Source organism: Grammomys surdaster, unplaced genomic scaffold (assembly GCF_004785775.1).
Source record: "Grammomys surdaster isolate TR1022 unplaced genomic scaffold, NIH_TR_1.0 125876, whole genome shotgun sequence".
NCBI classification, from domain to species: domain Eukaryota; kingdom Metazoa; phylum Chordata; class Mammalia; order Rodentia; family Muridae; genus Grammomys; species Grammomys surdaster.
Genome location: NW_021620701.1, coordinates 26113 through 41859, shown reverse-complemented (window position 1 = coordinate 41859; position 15747 = coordinate 26113). Strand labels below are relative to the sequence as shown.

The 15747-nt window shown below is 40.7% G+C and overlaps 1 protein-coding gene and 1 pseudogene across 1 annotated transcript in view; one reads left to right on the top strand and one right to left on the bottom strand.

Annotated features, from left to right (window-relative positions):
• Positions 1-651: 651 nt before the first annotated feature.
• The window catches only part of LOC114641075 (baculoviral IAP repeat-containing protein 1a), a gene marked incomplete at its 5' end in the record, with an annotated part of 41205 nt that continues 26109 nt past the window's right edge, over positions 652-15747 (bottom strand). Inside the window, 2 exons of the mRNA XM_028790200.1 lie at positions 652-2422; positions 14895-15059. Coding sequence (XP_028646033.1) covers positions 2058-2422; positions 14895-15059 — 530 coding nt within the window. The remainder of the gene's footprint in view (positions 2423-14894; positions 15060-15747) is intronic.
• LOC114641078 lies at positions 4384-5004 on the top strand (annotated as a pseudogene).

Here is a 15747-nt window from a genome sequence, read left to right as displayed (position 1 = left end):
ACACATACATAAACACACACACAAACACACATACACACACTGGGTTGATGATTCAAGCTTCAACAAGCTCCAACAAGTACACACACATGCACACACACACACACACACACACACATTCTGTTGTGCCAGGAAACATTTGTGAACCTCAAAAGACCATCAAGGAGCTGATTTTGGTGTAATCTCATTAGGGTCTCTTTATTATAAGTTCTAGGTTCTGATCCCTACCAGCACTGACACAGCAGGATGGGAAGGTGGAGCCTCCAGCACAGTTTCAGGAAAACATTTATAGAGGCAAGAAGTGGTATCTAGCCTGGTACACATCTGATTTGGTGGACATTGTGACCTTTAACATAATTGGCTGGTGCTGGAAAACAAACCATAAACTTAACTTTTGCTTTCCTCCTGATTGGTGGTTGTTAGGAAGTGAACTGCCAAGGGTGGGTTTGTAACTTGGGGGTACAGATTTGTTGGGGAATAACGTGGAAACTAGTGCTAGACACAAGTCTTGTTGGGGGGTAGCCTGGAAACTGGTGTTAGGAACAGATTTTTGTTGTGAGGTAACCTGGAAAGTGTTGCTAAGTACCAGCCTGTTAGTTAACTTGAGTTTAACTTTAGGTCGGGTTCTCTAAAATGAAGGTGGAACCCAAAAGATCTGGTCTCGCATGAGCAAGCAACATCTTTATTTTTTTCTCCCACAACTTATATATCCCCCCAATTCTTTCAAGCAGTATCGAAATTACAAGGTGACTACATTCTATTTTTCTTGTGAATTATTACAATGACTGTATATAAGAAAAAACATGTTTTCCAATAACATCACATGAATAAACATTTTACATATTACAAATGAAAGAACAATTATTCCCAAGAGCCCACATGCATTACCAACTAAGCAACTTGCTATCGATTAACAAAACATAAGCAAGCAGGGTAATATTCTCAGCCAGGCTACAATTTGTGGTTACATAGAGAGAATAGATTATTTTAATATTTATCTTTAAAAGTAATCTCATAAAATCTTAAAAGAATCATAAATCTAAACCTTTATATAAAAAACAATCAGACACTTCTACTTTGAATTCTCTACTCACAAGCAATTTTTTATTAAATCATATCAGGAAGCTGAAGGCAAAATGGGTACAAGAAATTAATTATCACCTGGATCATCATCCCAGCTTCAGCAACAAAGTCACATCAGCCAGTGCTAGGTGACCTAACATTGTTCTTGTTCCCTGACCTTGAACACATCCCTTGATTAATAATCAAAAGTGTGCTTTTCTGAACTTCAATTTGCTTTATAAGATTTTCAACATCACAGCCATTAACAAAAACATTTTAACTAACTTTACAAACAATCTTCTTCCCGAAATTCTTCCTAAGACTGATGGTCATTTCTAACAATCTACATTGCTAAGTTCTTTCCAACAGTGATGCCCCCTTAGATTTTTCTTACAACTCATAGATTATGAGGGATGCAGTGTGAGGGCAGCAAACAGAGCAAAACTCTATGACAGCATAAACTCTATGACAGTCATGGGTGTGACTCTCTGAGGCACACCCATGTGATTGTGCTAACTGAGGGGCTGAGTTCAATGAATTCTAAAGCTGTTTGGCTGATCCTCTTGCACTACCCCAGCATCTATCAAACACTGCTTCCCTGTTGTGGCTTCTATATAGATCAATCTTCTTTTCCCAGACCCTTCCTGTTGACCTTGACAATGAATGGTTGTCTATATGAACAAAAGCTGAAGCTCTAGTCTTTAGACAGGAGGACCATATAAGGACTGCCAAGGTACTATTCAATATACCTCCTAAATTCAATGGTGGGCATGCAGGCTTTTTAAATATTAGCAATCTACACAGTTAATAAATATTCTTTAATAGGATGGCTAATTATTTCTTTAGCTGTGAAACAGGATCTGGTCTGAACTTCTTGATTCTTGTACCTCAGTAATCTAAATGCCTAAACTACAGGTGTATACCACCATGCCCAGCTAAACTAAGGTGTTTTAGGAAATCAGGTATTCAGAACTGTCAGTAGCCTTCAGCTACATCCTTTACTCCAGTACAATGGGAGAGAATGGGACTATCCATTTCCAGAAGATAAGCAAGCGTTTTGACTGAGGGTGTCTTTCCTTCACATCATTAATCACTTTAATGTCTTCTTCATCCAGGAGCCAACTGAGCATATGCAGCCTGGTGAGGCTGGGCAGTCGGGATACACACTGACCCAGAGCCTTGACAGTGGTGGCCTGAACTTGAATGCATTCTGGGATATGCCTGCAGATGTTCAGCTCTTTCAAGTTTGGCAGATTGTCTAGGGCTTGAAAGAAATTTCTGTATCCTTCCTCGGTAATCTTGTGATTCATGGAAAGATCTAAGTTCTCGAGTTTCTGGAAACCTCCTCTGGCTGCCACCCTGGCTGGAAAACAAAAGAATTATGAAAACAGAATCTTGAGGACAACAATAATGCTCACAAGTTATTGGAACTACTCCCAAACCCCAACAATGTAAGTGGGATGTTCTCTACACGATGTTTTAGAGATCAAACTTTGAAAGGACCAAAGAGCTGTCTGATAGAAAACCACTTGAACAAATGAAAGGGGGAAGCAGATACCAGGAAGTCAAGCACAGAGAACTGTTGCTGTCTTTGGAAAGTGGGCTTCTTTTCTGTCTCATAGGAGGGCATATGTCAAGGCAAAGCACAGCTATGGACCAGGAAACAGTATATGGGACTGAGAAATTATGTCAACTCTCTTTCCCTTTATGCAGGGAAGTGTCCTCTCCCCCAACCTTGAACAGGCTGAAAAGATTTTGTTTTACCACAATAGACCTTGCCACAATAGGACCTAGGTGGAGTTATCCTGGCTGCATATACAACTTCCTACAGGAACTTTGAAGAATAGAGTGCCTGCTGAGCTTGCCTTGTGACATAATCCAGCTGAAACAAAGGATGGGTTCACTGGGCTTCCCCTATATATGCAAGTGCTGAATATTAAACTTTGAGCTTTGACCAGAAAACTTTGTCTTGACTCCATGTTTCTCTTGCCCCCTGTCTCTTTTTCACTTCCAGCCTCCCTTTCAGGAGAACCCAGTTCATCCTTGGCCCCTGGGTGGCTATGGGTGGCACCTTGGGTGGAGCTCCACAGAAAATGGAAGAAGAAGAGTATCCTGCAGGTGGTAAGAAACAAACAGCATTGATGCTAGTTCTAGTTTACCTTTTGGAGGCTGTCATTGCAGATGCATTAAGTGGATACAGCTAGGTTGAATAGGTGTTAACCTGATGCCAACCTCACCTAGGGGTGACAGCAAAATATCTATGATTCTGGGGGAATCATAGATAGGCTTTCTTCTGCATCCTAAGAGCTGCCTCAGGTGAAGGGAGCAGGGTTAGGAGGAATTGAGGAAGTTAAGAAAGCAGGGCTCTGAGGAGTCATTATCAGTACCTGCTGCTGCACCTCCTAGAGAAGGAGATGACTAGCTAGACCTTAAATATGAGAAAGAGAAAGGGTTTCAGGAAAGCAGTTGTCCCCTGTCTGGGATGCATTAGCAAGAGAAGGAAAATGGATCTGTTTTCCCTCTCTGTCTATTGTCTGTCTTTGGGATGCCAACCTGTTTATGTCTGTCAAAACTGATTGAATGGGCTGAAGAGATGGCTCAGCGGTTAAGAGCACTGACTGCTCTTCCAGAGGTCCTGAGTTCAATTCCCAGCAACCACATGGTGGCTCACAACCATCTGCAATGGGATCTGATGCCTTCTTCTGGTGTGTCTGAAGAGAGCAATGGTGTACTCATATACATAAAATAAATAAATCTTTAAAAAAAAAAAACTGATTGTTTTATGTTAAGTCTGTGTATTCGTTTCATTGTTTGAATGATTGTTGTTCTGTGTTTCATGTTCAAAAGAAAAAATTGTTCAAACTTTATCTGCAGGCTATCCACTCCTTGGTTTGATTTAACTTGATTAAAAGGGAGTCTTAATTTGCACACCAGAAACTGATAAGTTATCCTGCACCTGTAGCTAGGAGTCGAGCTCAGCTGCAGAAGCCTTTCTGGGAGCTGGTTGTCTGCATACGCTGCTCTTAAAGGGGCCAGCGGCTTTTTGGCTTCTATGGTAAGAAAGCTGATGGTTATTTTTCCTAGAAAACTCTCTGTGAAAGTGTTTACTGGGTTCAGCAAGTGACAAGGTACTTTTCTCTTGAAATTTCATTTAGAAAAAGTAAGAAAATTTTGTTTGATTTAAATATATAAAAGGTGGGATGACGCTGTGACGTCATTGTGCTGCAACGCCAATTAACTGAGGGAACTTAGAACCACTTAGCAGCAGTGGGAGTGGCAGGGGCCCTGAGAACTGGAACTGTGGTGAACCAGAATAATTTAAAAATGACCACACAGAACAAGACACCACCGGGTGCTGATCCTAAGCAGTTGGACCGGACAGCAACAGTCAGGAAAGTTGGGTCTCAGGCTGTTTAGTCACTCTCTTCATGCAAACCAGGGTTTGGAGTGGATCAATTATGAGATGACAATCTAGAAACTTACTGGCAATCTGATGGCTCTCAGCCTCATTTAGTGAACATCTAATTCAGAAGGAAAACAACAGTGAAGACAATGTATATTTATGTAGACTACAAATCTGATGAAAGCTATACTCCAAGCAAAATCTCAGTCAGAGTAGAAAATAATTTTCACAACCTTCAAGAAATCTAGGTTACATCCAATATTTTGAAAGAAAAAGAACTCTGAGCCAGGAAGGATCCCATGCACTTGAAACAACTTGAATTGGTACAACCAAGTGGCTGGATTCATGTTCCTTTAACTGACAATCATAAGAAGCCAACTCACACATTCATGATACAGATTGCTGTTCTAGCCAATCACCAGAATGGAAGAGATGCCCACATGAGACAAATTAAAATATACACACCAGTAGAAGAGAGCTCCATTGGGAAATTCCCTAGATGCACAACCATCGATTTCATGAAGTATCATTCAATACAGTGACTTTAAAATGGACAAAAGTGAACAGACATTTGTTTTATCCTATCATTGCATAGTATATCACGTATCTTTGGTGAAAAATCATGGTACTTTGCAACTTTACATACATTTAAAAATAATTTAGATAAATAACTTTTAGGTCATGTCTATTTTTTATATAATAAAGCTCATATATTTTATGTTGCTAAAAATGAATTTGAAGCCAATCTTTACATTTTTGTATTTAAAGAAAACTAGTTAAACTGAAATTTTCAAGATGTATATAATATTTTTTTACCAGTTACATTGTGGTTATTTCATATAATGGTTGTTGGATATTGGGAACAAAACTCTTTTTCTAATGTATATGTAATTTTCAATAGCATTGATGAAGTGGAAACGTAAAGTTCTTTGGAAAATTAGTTGTGTTGAATGGTGTTTTCCTGGGAGCAGACACAGGTGAAAGACTGAGGAAGACACATAAAGGAAGATTTGGCTGAAACAGACACAGGTATGTTCTGCCAAAACAAGCATGTGAAAGGACTTGTGATGAAGGATTCTTCTTTGCTGACAACGTGCATGTGTTGGTCCACCTTACATTGCATAGTTGAGCTGTATTTGCTGGGATTCCAACACCAAAAAACCTGTGGTGGTGTGCTACAGCTTTTTGCTGCTTCTGCGGGCTGATTGGCAGAGATCTGTCAGCTGAGACAGACTCAATTTGCTGAAGCAAGGCACATGCTGAGGCAAAGACCCGTGGAGGACACCTGATGTTAGGAGGGAGTATAAATAGGACTCAACAGACAGTGATGGAGGCTGAACTAGGCTTGCTTATAGAGCTATCTGTGCAAAGCTTGAGAGGCACAGGCAAGAACTTTTCCTGGTGTTCCTGTTGGCCATGGTACCTCCGGTTGACTTGTGCTAGGGCTGAGGCCTGGCTGTCTCTGCTAGGTAGTGCCACCGCTGCTGATTTGTGTTTGCTATCCTGACTCTTATCAACCTGCCACTGCTGACTCCTGTAAACTAAACTGCTGGTTTCCTGACAACGCAGATGGGAGTTGCTCCAAAGAACTATATCTTATACAGGTCCACTTCCCCTATAACCTTTCCTTTCCATTACCTCTGGTGTGTGGAGGCTAAAAGGAAGGTTAAAGCCTTTAAGAATCCTCATTTTTAAAAAGGTTTGAAAAAAATTAAAGTTATACATTGATTAAAATTTTTAGAGGAAATTAAATGTTTTTAATGTGGGTTTGTTTATTTTTTATATAGTATCAAAATAAACTGGCACTAGATGTCTGTTAAATATATATATGTGTAGCCACTTTGTTTTAGTTTCTGACTGGTTTTAAAAGTATAAATATTGTTCTGTATGTCTTGGCTATATATAGATTATTGGCATATAAATTATTGAGTATGATTAAAGTTTCTAACATTGGTAACAGAAAGTTAGCTTAAAACTGGTAACTCAGGGTTAGAGTCATTCAGAAACTAGACTTATAAAAGATAGGATTTGGGGCAGTGTCTCTTTGGTGAGGTATTGGAGGCTGCTGTACACAATTGTACATTCATGTGCAGGAATTGACACCCAAGATTTGTAACATGAAAGTAATGCTCTTGATATTGATTTTTAAAGAGAATGAATTTTTAAAAACTGGGTTTTGTCTTCCAAGGTTGTGAGTATGCTCTAGTATTGCAAAAGAAACTTAAAAATATAGTTAAACTGCCAGTGTTCCATTGGCTGCAGTTTGCAGTTCAATTCCGGGCTCAGGATTTTTGACTCACCCATGACTGTAGTTTAGAAGAGGATCAAGCAGGTGGAGGCGGTTGCAAAGGTAATAAAAGAGTTAAAAACAGCTGTAGCACACACAGTACAGGCCTGCTTCCCCTTTTACACAAGCTTTATTGGATACAGCGATAGAAGAAAATTTAACCTCCTAAGATTGGAAAACTATATATCAGGCTACTTTGTCAGGAGGAGATTACTTACTTTGGAGTTCTGAATGGCGTGAAGCAAGTAAAGGAACCGCCATGATGAATGCTCAGGCAGGTAATGCAGACTGGGATATTAACATGTTTCTAGGAGATGTTCAATATGAAGTCAATGCTAATCAGATTGGGCTACCTGCAGGAAAGTATGCACATGTTGCAATGGCTGCCTGCCATGCTTGGAATCAATTATCGAATAAAGGGGATCTTAGTGGAAATGTATCTGGTATCCAACAAAGCACTCATGAATCATTTCAGGAATTTGTGGATAAGCTGCTAAAAGCAGCTGGTAGAATTTTTGGAAACCATCAGCCAGGAGTTCCTTTTGTTACTCTATTGGCTTACAGACTTATCTGGATACATTTGTCTTTGTGCAGAAATTGGACCCTCATACAATCATGGTCTGGCTATGGCTGCTGCCTTACAAGGAACCACTGTACAAGCAATGGATTTACAAAGATAAGGGAATGAAGGATGTTTTAAATGTGGATGTCTGGGTCATTTTAAAAAGTATTTTCCCAGGAACAGAGGCACAAGTATACAATCAGGTCATGACCCAGGAATTTGTCCTCTGTGCAAGAAGGGTAATCATTGGGCCAGAAAATGTAAATCTAAAACAGATAATCGGGGCCATCCCTTGTTGGGAAACAAGCAGAGGGGCCAGCCTCAGGCCTTCAGAAATCCACAGACAGCTGCTTATGAGGCTATGAAGCTGTTGTCAAGCCAGGTGAATATATTTCTGAACTTATCAGAGCAACTCCAGGAAGGGCAGGACTGGACCTCAGTTCCACCACCTACACAATACCGACCCCCAAAATGGGAATTCAGATGCTGCCTATGGGAGTTTTGGGGCCCTTGCCTCCAGGGACGTGGGGATTACTTCTAAGTCAAAGTAGCATTATTAGAAAAGGATTACAGATCTATCCAGGTATTACAGATAATGATTTTATGGGAGAAATTAAAAGTATGGCTGCTTCCCTCCATGGCATTATAAATGTGCCTGCAAACAAAAGAATTGCTCAAAGAGTAAGAGAGGACAAGGTAGCATTGGTTCCTCTGATGTGTACTGGGTTCAGTCTATTACTAATAAGAGATCTAACCTTAAATTAATAATTGAAGGAAAAAAGTTTTGAAGGATTAATAGACACTGGAGCTGATCTATTCGCTCACCTCCAAGAGACTGGTTATTCCATTAACCTAAAACAAAGTTCAAACTTAAGATTTATGGAAGGTTAATTAAACCAGGAACTTATGAGATGATTACGGCCTGGCTTGCCTACTCCAGCTGCCACTCCAGGAAACGCATATAGAATTATTATGGATTTGGAGTATTGTTTTTATACTGTTCCTTTGCATCCTGGTGACTGTGGGAGGTTTGTATTTAGTGTGTCTGCTTGTAATTTTAAAGAACCTATGAAGTGATATCACTGGAAACTTTTGCCACAGGGAATGGCTAATAGCCTTTTATTATGTAAAAAATTTATTTCTGCTTCAATACAAAAGGTTAAGACTTTGAATCCTTCAGTGTATATCATTCATCTTATGGATATTTTATTAGCTGATCCCTCTGAAAAACTTTTACTGAAAGCCTTTGATCACATACAACAAACTTTAAAATTTTGGGGAGTGCTTGTCACTCTAGGAACGGTTCAAAGGCAATACCTTTTTCAATATTTAGGACCTTAGTTATATCCTAAGCAGATTGTAGCACAGAAAATTCCAATAAGAAAAGATAGTTGAATCTAGAGCGATGGCTCAGCAGTTAAGAGCACTTCAATTCCCAGCAACCACATGATGGCTCACAACCATCTGTAATGGGATCTAGTGCCCTCTTCTGGCTTGCATGTGGATATGCAAAAAAGGGAAATAGTTTACTTGTCATAATTTTCAAAAGTTTTAGGAGATATTAAGTGGCTAAAACTTCACCTTAAGCTTGCCACAAAAGAACTTAAAACACTGCTTGATATTCTCAAGGGGAATGCAAATCCTAATTCCCCTGGACAATTAATCAATGAGGGACAAATAGCTTTGCAGAAAGTACATAATGCTGTTAGCCAACAACAGATACATTATACAGACTAATCAATTGTTGGCTGTCCCACAGTAGTTCTTTAGGAAAAGGGACCATTAATGTGGATTCATCCTTCTTCATCTCCAAGTAAAGTTTGAACATCCTATTATGAAGCTGTTGCTGTGGTAATACAGAACTGTAGGATAGAATCATGAAAGTATTTCAGATGAAATGTTTATTCCTTATTTCAAACAGCAACTAAATTGGTTATTGCAGAATATTGATATTTGGCCTATTGCATGGAAAACTTTTTAGGCAAATTTGATAATCATTATCCAAAAGACAAGTTGTTAGAATTTTCCTCTATGCATGCTTTTGTATTTCCTGTAAATTTACACATTTAGTCCATAGAAAATGTGTTTACTGCATTTATAAACAGCTCATCTAATGGGGAGGCAGTATATGTAATTGATTCACATGTTCATTTTCTTGAGTTTTCCCCAACTTCAGCACACAAGATTGAATTACATGCTATAGCCACTTTTTTGAAGTGTTAAAAAAAATCAAGCTTTTAATTTCTATAGTTATAACCAATACATAGCTCATGGTTTGCCATTGCTTGAAAGTGTTCCTTTTTTAGATACTGCTAATTCTCAAATGTTACAGCAATTTATACAAATACAGCTTAATTTAAGAAACATGTGCTGTTCCCTTAACTTTATAGGATGTTTTAAGAGTTCATACTAGATTGCCTGGACCCCAGGGCAATGTGACAGCAGATTTGTATACTAGGCAGATTATAGGCCTTACATAGGAACAATTGTCCATACAATCTCATTCTTTTATAACCAAAATAGTAATAGCTTGAGACAACAATTTGCTATTTCTAGAGAATTTACATGTCAATTGTAAAAACTTGTTCTCAATGTCCTCAATTTTTTCATAATGGTGTTAATCCTTGATTATTGATTATTATACATAATCAATTATGGCAAATGGATGTTACTTATTTCTGATTTTTGAAAATTAAAATATATACATGTGACTTGGTTGCAACTGCTTTAATAAGAAAAGCACCTAAAAGTATAATTAGTCATTGCCTATATTGTTTCTCTATGCTGGTCATTCCAAATTAGATTAAAACAGATAATGGAACTGGCTATTGCAGGGATGCATTTCAGACTCTCTGTTGACATTTTAATATTACCCATATTACTAGGACTCCTTTTAATCCTCAAGGACAAGGTATTGTGAAACAGATACTGTGGAACTTTAAAATAATACTTTCATAACTCTCTTGAATGTGGGAGGAGCAGCTACTAGTTCTGACCTGGCTTTGCAAGGAACTCTGAAAAATTGGCTTTTAAAAACAAAAGAGGGGGAGGTACCCTCCAAGGTCACTGAAAGCAGATTTGCTTTTGTCTTATTTGTTTTAAATTTTTTGCAAACTGATGCTAAATGTCAGTCTGTAGCAGATCGCTACTGACATCCAGTCACTTCCAGCTCATATGCCATGGCTAAATGCAGAGACCCCTTAACTAACACACTGAATGGTCTCAACTCTGTTTTAATTTAGGGTCGAGGTTCTGTCTGTGTTTTTTCACAAAAAGAAAAGGGAGCTCGATGGCTGCCTGAAAGATTGGCCTGTCAAGTAGACAAGGATTCTGAGCCTAATGATAATGATACTAATGATGAAGACAGCTCAGAATCCCTAACAGCCAGCTGAGTTAACTTGGAGTGTAGTCTCCACTCTTACTGAAGAGCAAATGTTTTTTGTCAGTATTCAAAGCCACCACCCATATACCAGGTGGCCAGGCATTGTGTTTGATCCTTGCCAATTAACAGCAAGATTAGATACCTGGGACATTCCTGCTTACAACTTCAATTTCTACACTGCTTGGACCATTAATTATAATCGTGTTGCTTTTAACTTTTGGACCTTGTATCTTAAACAGATTGGTTGCCTTCATACAGGATCACTCTCAGCAAGCCCATGTATTCACCATAGCAGTTATCCATCGCTATGAAAAAGTACATTGAGAGCATATTCATATGTCCTTTGTGCCTTTGGTCTGGTGGGAAAGAGTGTGCATGCTATACAAGGCTGGCAACAGGGCTGGAGAGATGGCTCAGTGGTTTAGAGCACTGAATGCTCTTCCAAGGTCATCAATTCAATTCCCAGAAACCACATGGTGGCTCACAACCATCTGTAATGGGGTCTGATGCTCTCTCTCTTCTGGTGTGTATGAAGATAGCTACAGCGTACTCAAATAAATAAAATGAATAAATAAATCTTAAAAAAAAAAAGAAGGCTGGTAATCAGAGACAGGTAAGAGTGTTCTTGAGCTCCTATCGACCTAAGACAGAGACATGCATCAATAATGCTATTTGTTCTCCTTGATGTGTAAGAAGGAGCAATATAGACACCAATCTAAACCAGACATGGATGCCTGGTCACTCTACCCTAGATGGGCTTATGGAAAACAAGGAAACCTTGTACCCCCATTCAGCTACTGGTACTGTTCATCTTTTAAAAACTAAAAAGGGGGGATTGTACCCTCAGGCCATTTTGTTTAAACATCTGGTCTTCTCCATCTGTAGCCCAAGCTAGCCTTGAATTGTCAATCCTCCTGCCTCAGCCTTCCAAATTTTGGGATTTCAGGCATGAAACACTACTTCAGGCTGGGAGGATCTTTTATTTATTAAGAGGTGATGGGGACAGGGTGAGGCGACTTTAATCCCAGAACTCAGAATATTAAGGCAATCGAATCAGGAGTTCAAGACCAGCTTTGGCTAATGAGAAAATCTGAAGCCAGCCTGGGCTACAGGAGACCCTGCCTCAAAATGAATGGATGAATGAATGAATCAATCAATCAATCAATCCATTGGATGTACTAGCTCACAGCTCTATTCCCAGCACTTGAGAAGTAGGCGAAGGTGGATTGATTCAAAGCCAGCCTTGACTACCTAGTGAGTTTCAGGCTAGCCTAGACTATATGAGACCCTGTCAAGAAAGAAAAGGAGGTCATGGGGCATGTGGGCTGTCTGTGTCCAGACTGCCTGGGTTCAAATCCCAGGTTTGTTACTTTATCTGGCAAAGTACACGGACACTGAGGGACAGTGGGGCAATAGGACCTTGTGATGAGAGTTATGTGTTGCCGGTTGCTTTCTGTGGAGTCACAGGACTGAGCTCCGGGTGTAGAAGGGACCGCCTTTGTATTAGAAGTGAGTTATGTCACTAGATATAGCTGCCGACCTTAGGGGACTTTGACTTATGTGTGGGGCTTTGTTTATGTGTGTGTTGATTTATTTTGACTCAAAAAAATTCAAGGTAGTGAATATTTTCTTTCTTTCTTTCTTTTTTTTTTTTTTTTGGTTTTTCGAGACAGGGTTTCTCTGTGTAGTCCTGGCTGTCCTGGAACTCACCCTGTAGACCAGGCTGGCCTTGAACTCAGAAATCCGCCTGCCTCTGCCTCCCAAGTGCTGAACTCAGAAATCCGCCTGCTTCTGCCTCCCAAGTGCTGGAACTAAAGGCGTGCGCCACCACTGCCCTGGCTCACAATATTTTCTTTAGAGATTTTTTTTATTACATGCATTCATTTATTTTGTGTGTGTGTGTGTGTGTGCTGTATGTGTACATTGTATGTGTGCTTCTGTGGATTGTACCCTCCCCCAGCCTTGAGCAGGCTGGAAAGACCTTGTTTTACCACAATAGACCTTGCCACAATAGGACCTAGGTGGAGTTATCCTGGCTGCTTGTACAACTTCCTACAGGAACTTTGAAGAATAGAGTGCCTGCTGAGCTTGTGACATAATCCAGCTGAAACAAAGGATGGGTTCCCTGGGCTTCCCCTATATATGCAAGTGCTGAATATTAAACTTTGAGACTTGATCTGAAAAATTTGTCTTGGCTTCATGTTTCTCTTGCTCCTCTGTCTCTTTTTCACTTCTTTCAGGTGAACCCAGTTCATCGTTGGCCACTGGGCAGCTACAGAGAAGGGAAGGTGACAGTCCTAAAAGCTGGTCTTCTCACTGGCTACTACAGAGCCTTCCAACTATAGCTCAGAAGGGACTTGCTCATTACTGAGAATACAGCTCTGAAGGAAATGGAGCCAGACTCATGGTGCCTTTGAGGTGAAGATCTAGTAGAGTTTTGTTTTTCATTATTTAACCACGTTTCCCAACTATGGGGAAGGTTAGAAAAGATTTCACCCAGAATCATGTTGCAGCTTGAGTGTAAACACAGAGACCCCATGAAATTGTGTTGGATATGTCCTGAATCGGAATGTTCTGTGATAGTCAGGAGGTATTCCTCAATACCTGAATGAATATTCTTCTGGAAGAACCAGAGAACACCTCAGCTCTCTCCAACCATAGCCTGTTGTCCCCTGGTTTTCGTGATTCTCCACATCACGTTATATTGTTATCTGATGCTATACTGTGTGTAAGTGCAGTTGCCTGGCTGTAAAATTGAAACATTGACCATGGGTAAGCTGTCAGGGCAAATTCTGGACAAGCCTGAGAACGAGAGTTTGATCCACAGAATCCACTTGTAGAAGAGAACCAAGAGAACCAACAACATTGTGTTTGACAACTGTATTCTTGTTGAATTATGCTCTCTTGCTCTCTCTCTCTCTCTCTCTCTCTCTCTCTCTCTCTCTCTCACACACACACACACACACACACACACACACACACACACATCCTCATTGAAAAAAAAAGGCACTTTTGACCCTCCCAGTCAGACCAGGATGAAACTACATCTGCAGAAGAACAGGAGACGAAGCAGGTGGTGATGGAATTGAGGAAGACTTTGGAAGCCTTTCCAGGCTCTAGAAGCTTGCAGCAGGCAGTTCCAATGACGCCACTGCTTCCACACAAGGGAGCCCTATTCTCTGAGGGAAACTCGCCAATTGTTTAAAACTTATTTTTGTTGGATATTTTATTTACATTTCAGATGTTATCCCTTTACCCCATTACCCCTCATTCCCAGGAAACCCCTATTCCATCCCTCCTCCTGCTTCTATGAAGATGTGCCCCAACCTACCCCCACTCCCACCTCCTCATCCTCGATTTCCCCCACACTGGCATCCAACCTTCATGGGACCAAGGATCACCTTTCCCATCTATGTCAACAAGGCCATCCTCCCCTACATATACAGATGGAGCCATGGGCCCCTCCCTATGTGCTTCCAGGCTTGTGGTTTAGACCCGGGGAGCTCTGGTTGGTTGGTATTGTTGCTCTCCTCATGGGGCTGCAAATCCTTTCAACTCCTTCAGTCTTCTCTTTAACTGTTCCATTGGGAATCCCTTGATCAGTTTAATGGTTAGCTGTGAGCATCTGCTTCTCAGTGTCAGACTCTGTCAGACCTCTAAGGACACAGCTATATCAGGCTCCTGTCATCATGTACTTCCTGGCATCCACATCAGTGTCTACCTTTGGTGACTGCACATGGGATGGATACCCAGGTGGAATGGTCTCCAGAGGCCCCCTCCTTCAGTTTCTGTCCCACACTTTGTCTCTATATTTGCTCCCTGGAGTATTTTGTTACTCCTTCTAAGAAGGACCGAAGCACCCACACTTGGTCTTCCTTCTTCATGAGCTTCATGTGGTCTGTGAGTTGAATCTTGGGTATTTTAAGCTTCTGTGCTAATATCCAATTATCAGTGGATGAATACCATGTGTGTTCTTTTGTGACTAGGTTACCTCACTCAGGATATTTTCTAGTTCCATCCATTTACCTAAGAATTTCATGAATTCATTTTTTAATAGCTGTGTAATTGTGTAAATGTACCACATTTTTTTGTATTCATTCCTCTGTTGAAGGACATCTGGGTTCTTTCCAGCTTCTGGCTATTATAAATAAGGCTGCTATGAACATAGTGGAGCATATGTACCAGATACACTGAAACTCACCAATTTCAATCACACTGTCATCATCCAAGACATAGTGAAAGGCGAGAACTCGGAGACATGGAAGCTGCAGGCACTGCTGGATAATCAGTTTAGCCACTTGGTGAATCCCATCCCCAGTGGGAAGGAGTAGTTCCTCCAGGTTCCTGAGAGAACCCAGAGCCTGGGCTGTGAGAGACACAAGAGAGCCATCCTCAGGAGTTGTTCCATCATGAGAGCCAATGACTTACACAGTCTGTATTCCCCACCTAGCACAGACCCTCCTCATCACTGTCCTCTCCAAGGGCAGGAGAAGGAGTCAGCATACAGCTGCTCCCTGCTGCTCTCTGCTGCTGCTTCCTCCATCCTCCCTCAACCTGTCTCTTCACTCCAAGCTGCCTCTCCATCTCCATTTTGCCTTGTACACTGAGGCCTCCATGACAGTTCATTCTAACTGCCCAATGCTTTCAGCCCTATACCTTGCCATCCCATCCTCAACTACCACCCCAATGATCCAATCTGAGGAGAGCCACCTTCCTTGTAACTCATGGTCCACTACTCTGACAGCTTTCCCTTATTCATCCTTAGCATGACATTCTGTAGATCACATGATCAAAGTCTCTACTTTGGTGGCCTGGCAGAAAGTGTTTACAAGCCTTTGTAAAATTAAAACAATGTTCTAGACTTATCTTTGACTTCCCCATTCGAAGTGTTCCTTTAGAAAAGATAGTATTTAAAACTCAATTTCCAGAATTTGGGAGTTGGCTCAGTGATACAATGCTTGCCTAACATGCTGTACACCATCACAACACACACACACACACACACACAGAGAGAGAGAGAGAGAGAGAGAGAGAGAGAGAGAGAGAGAGAGAGA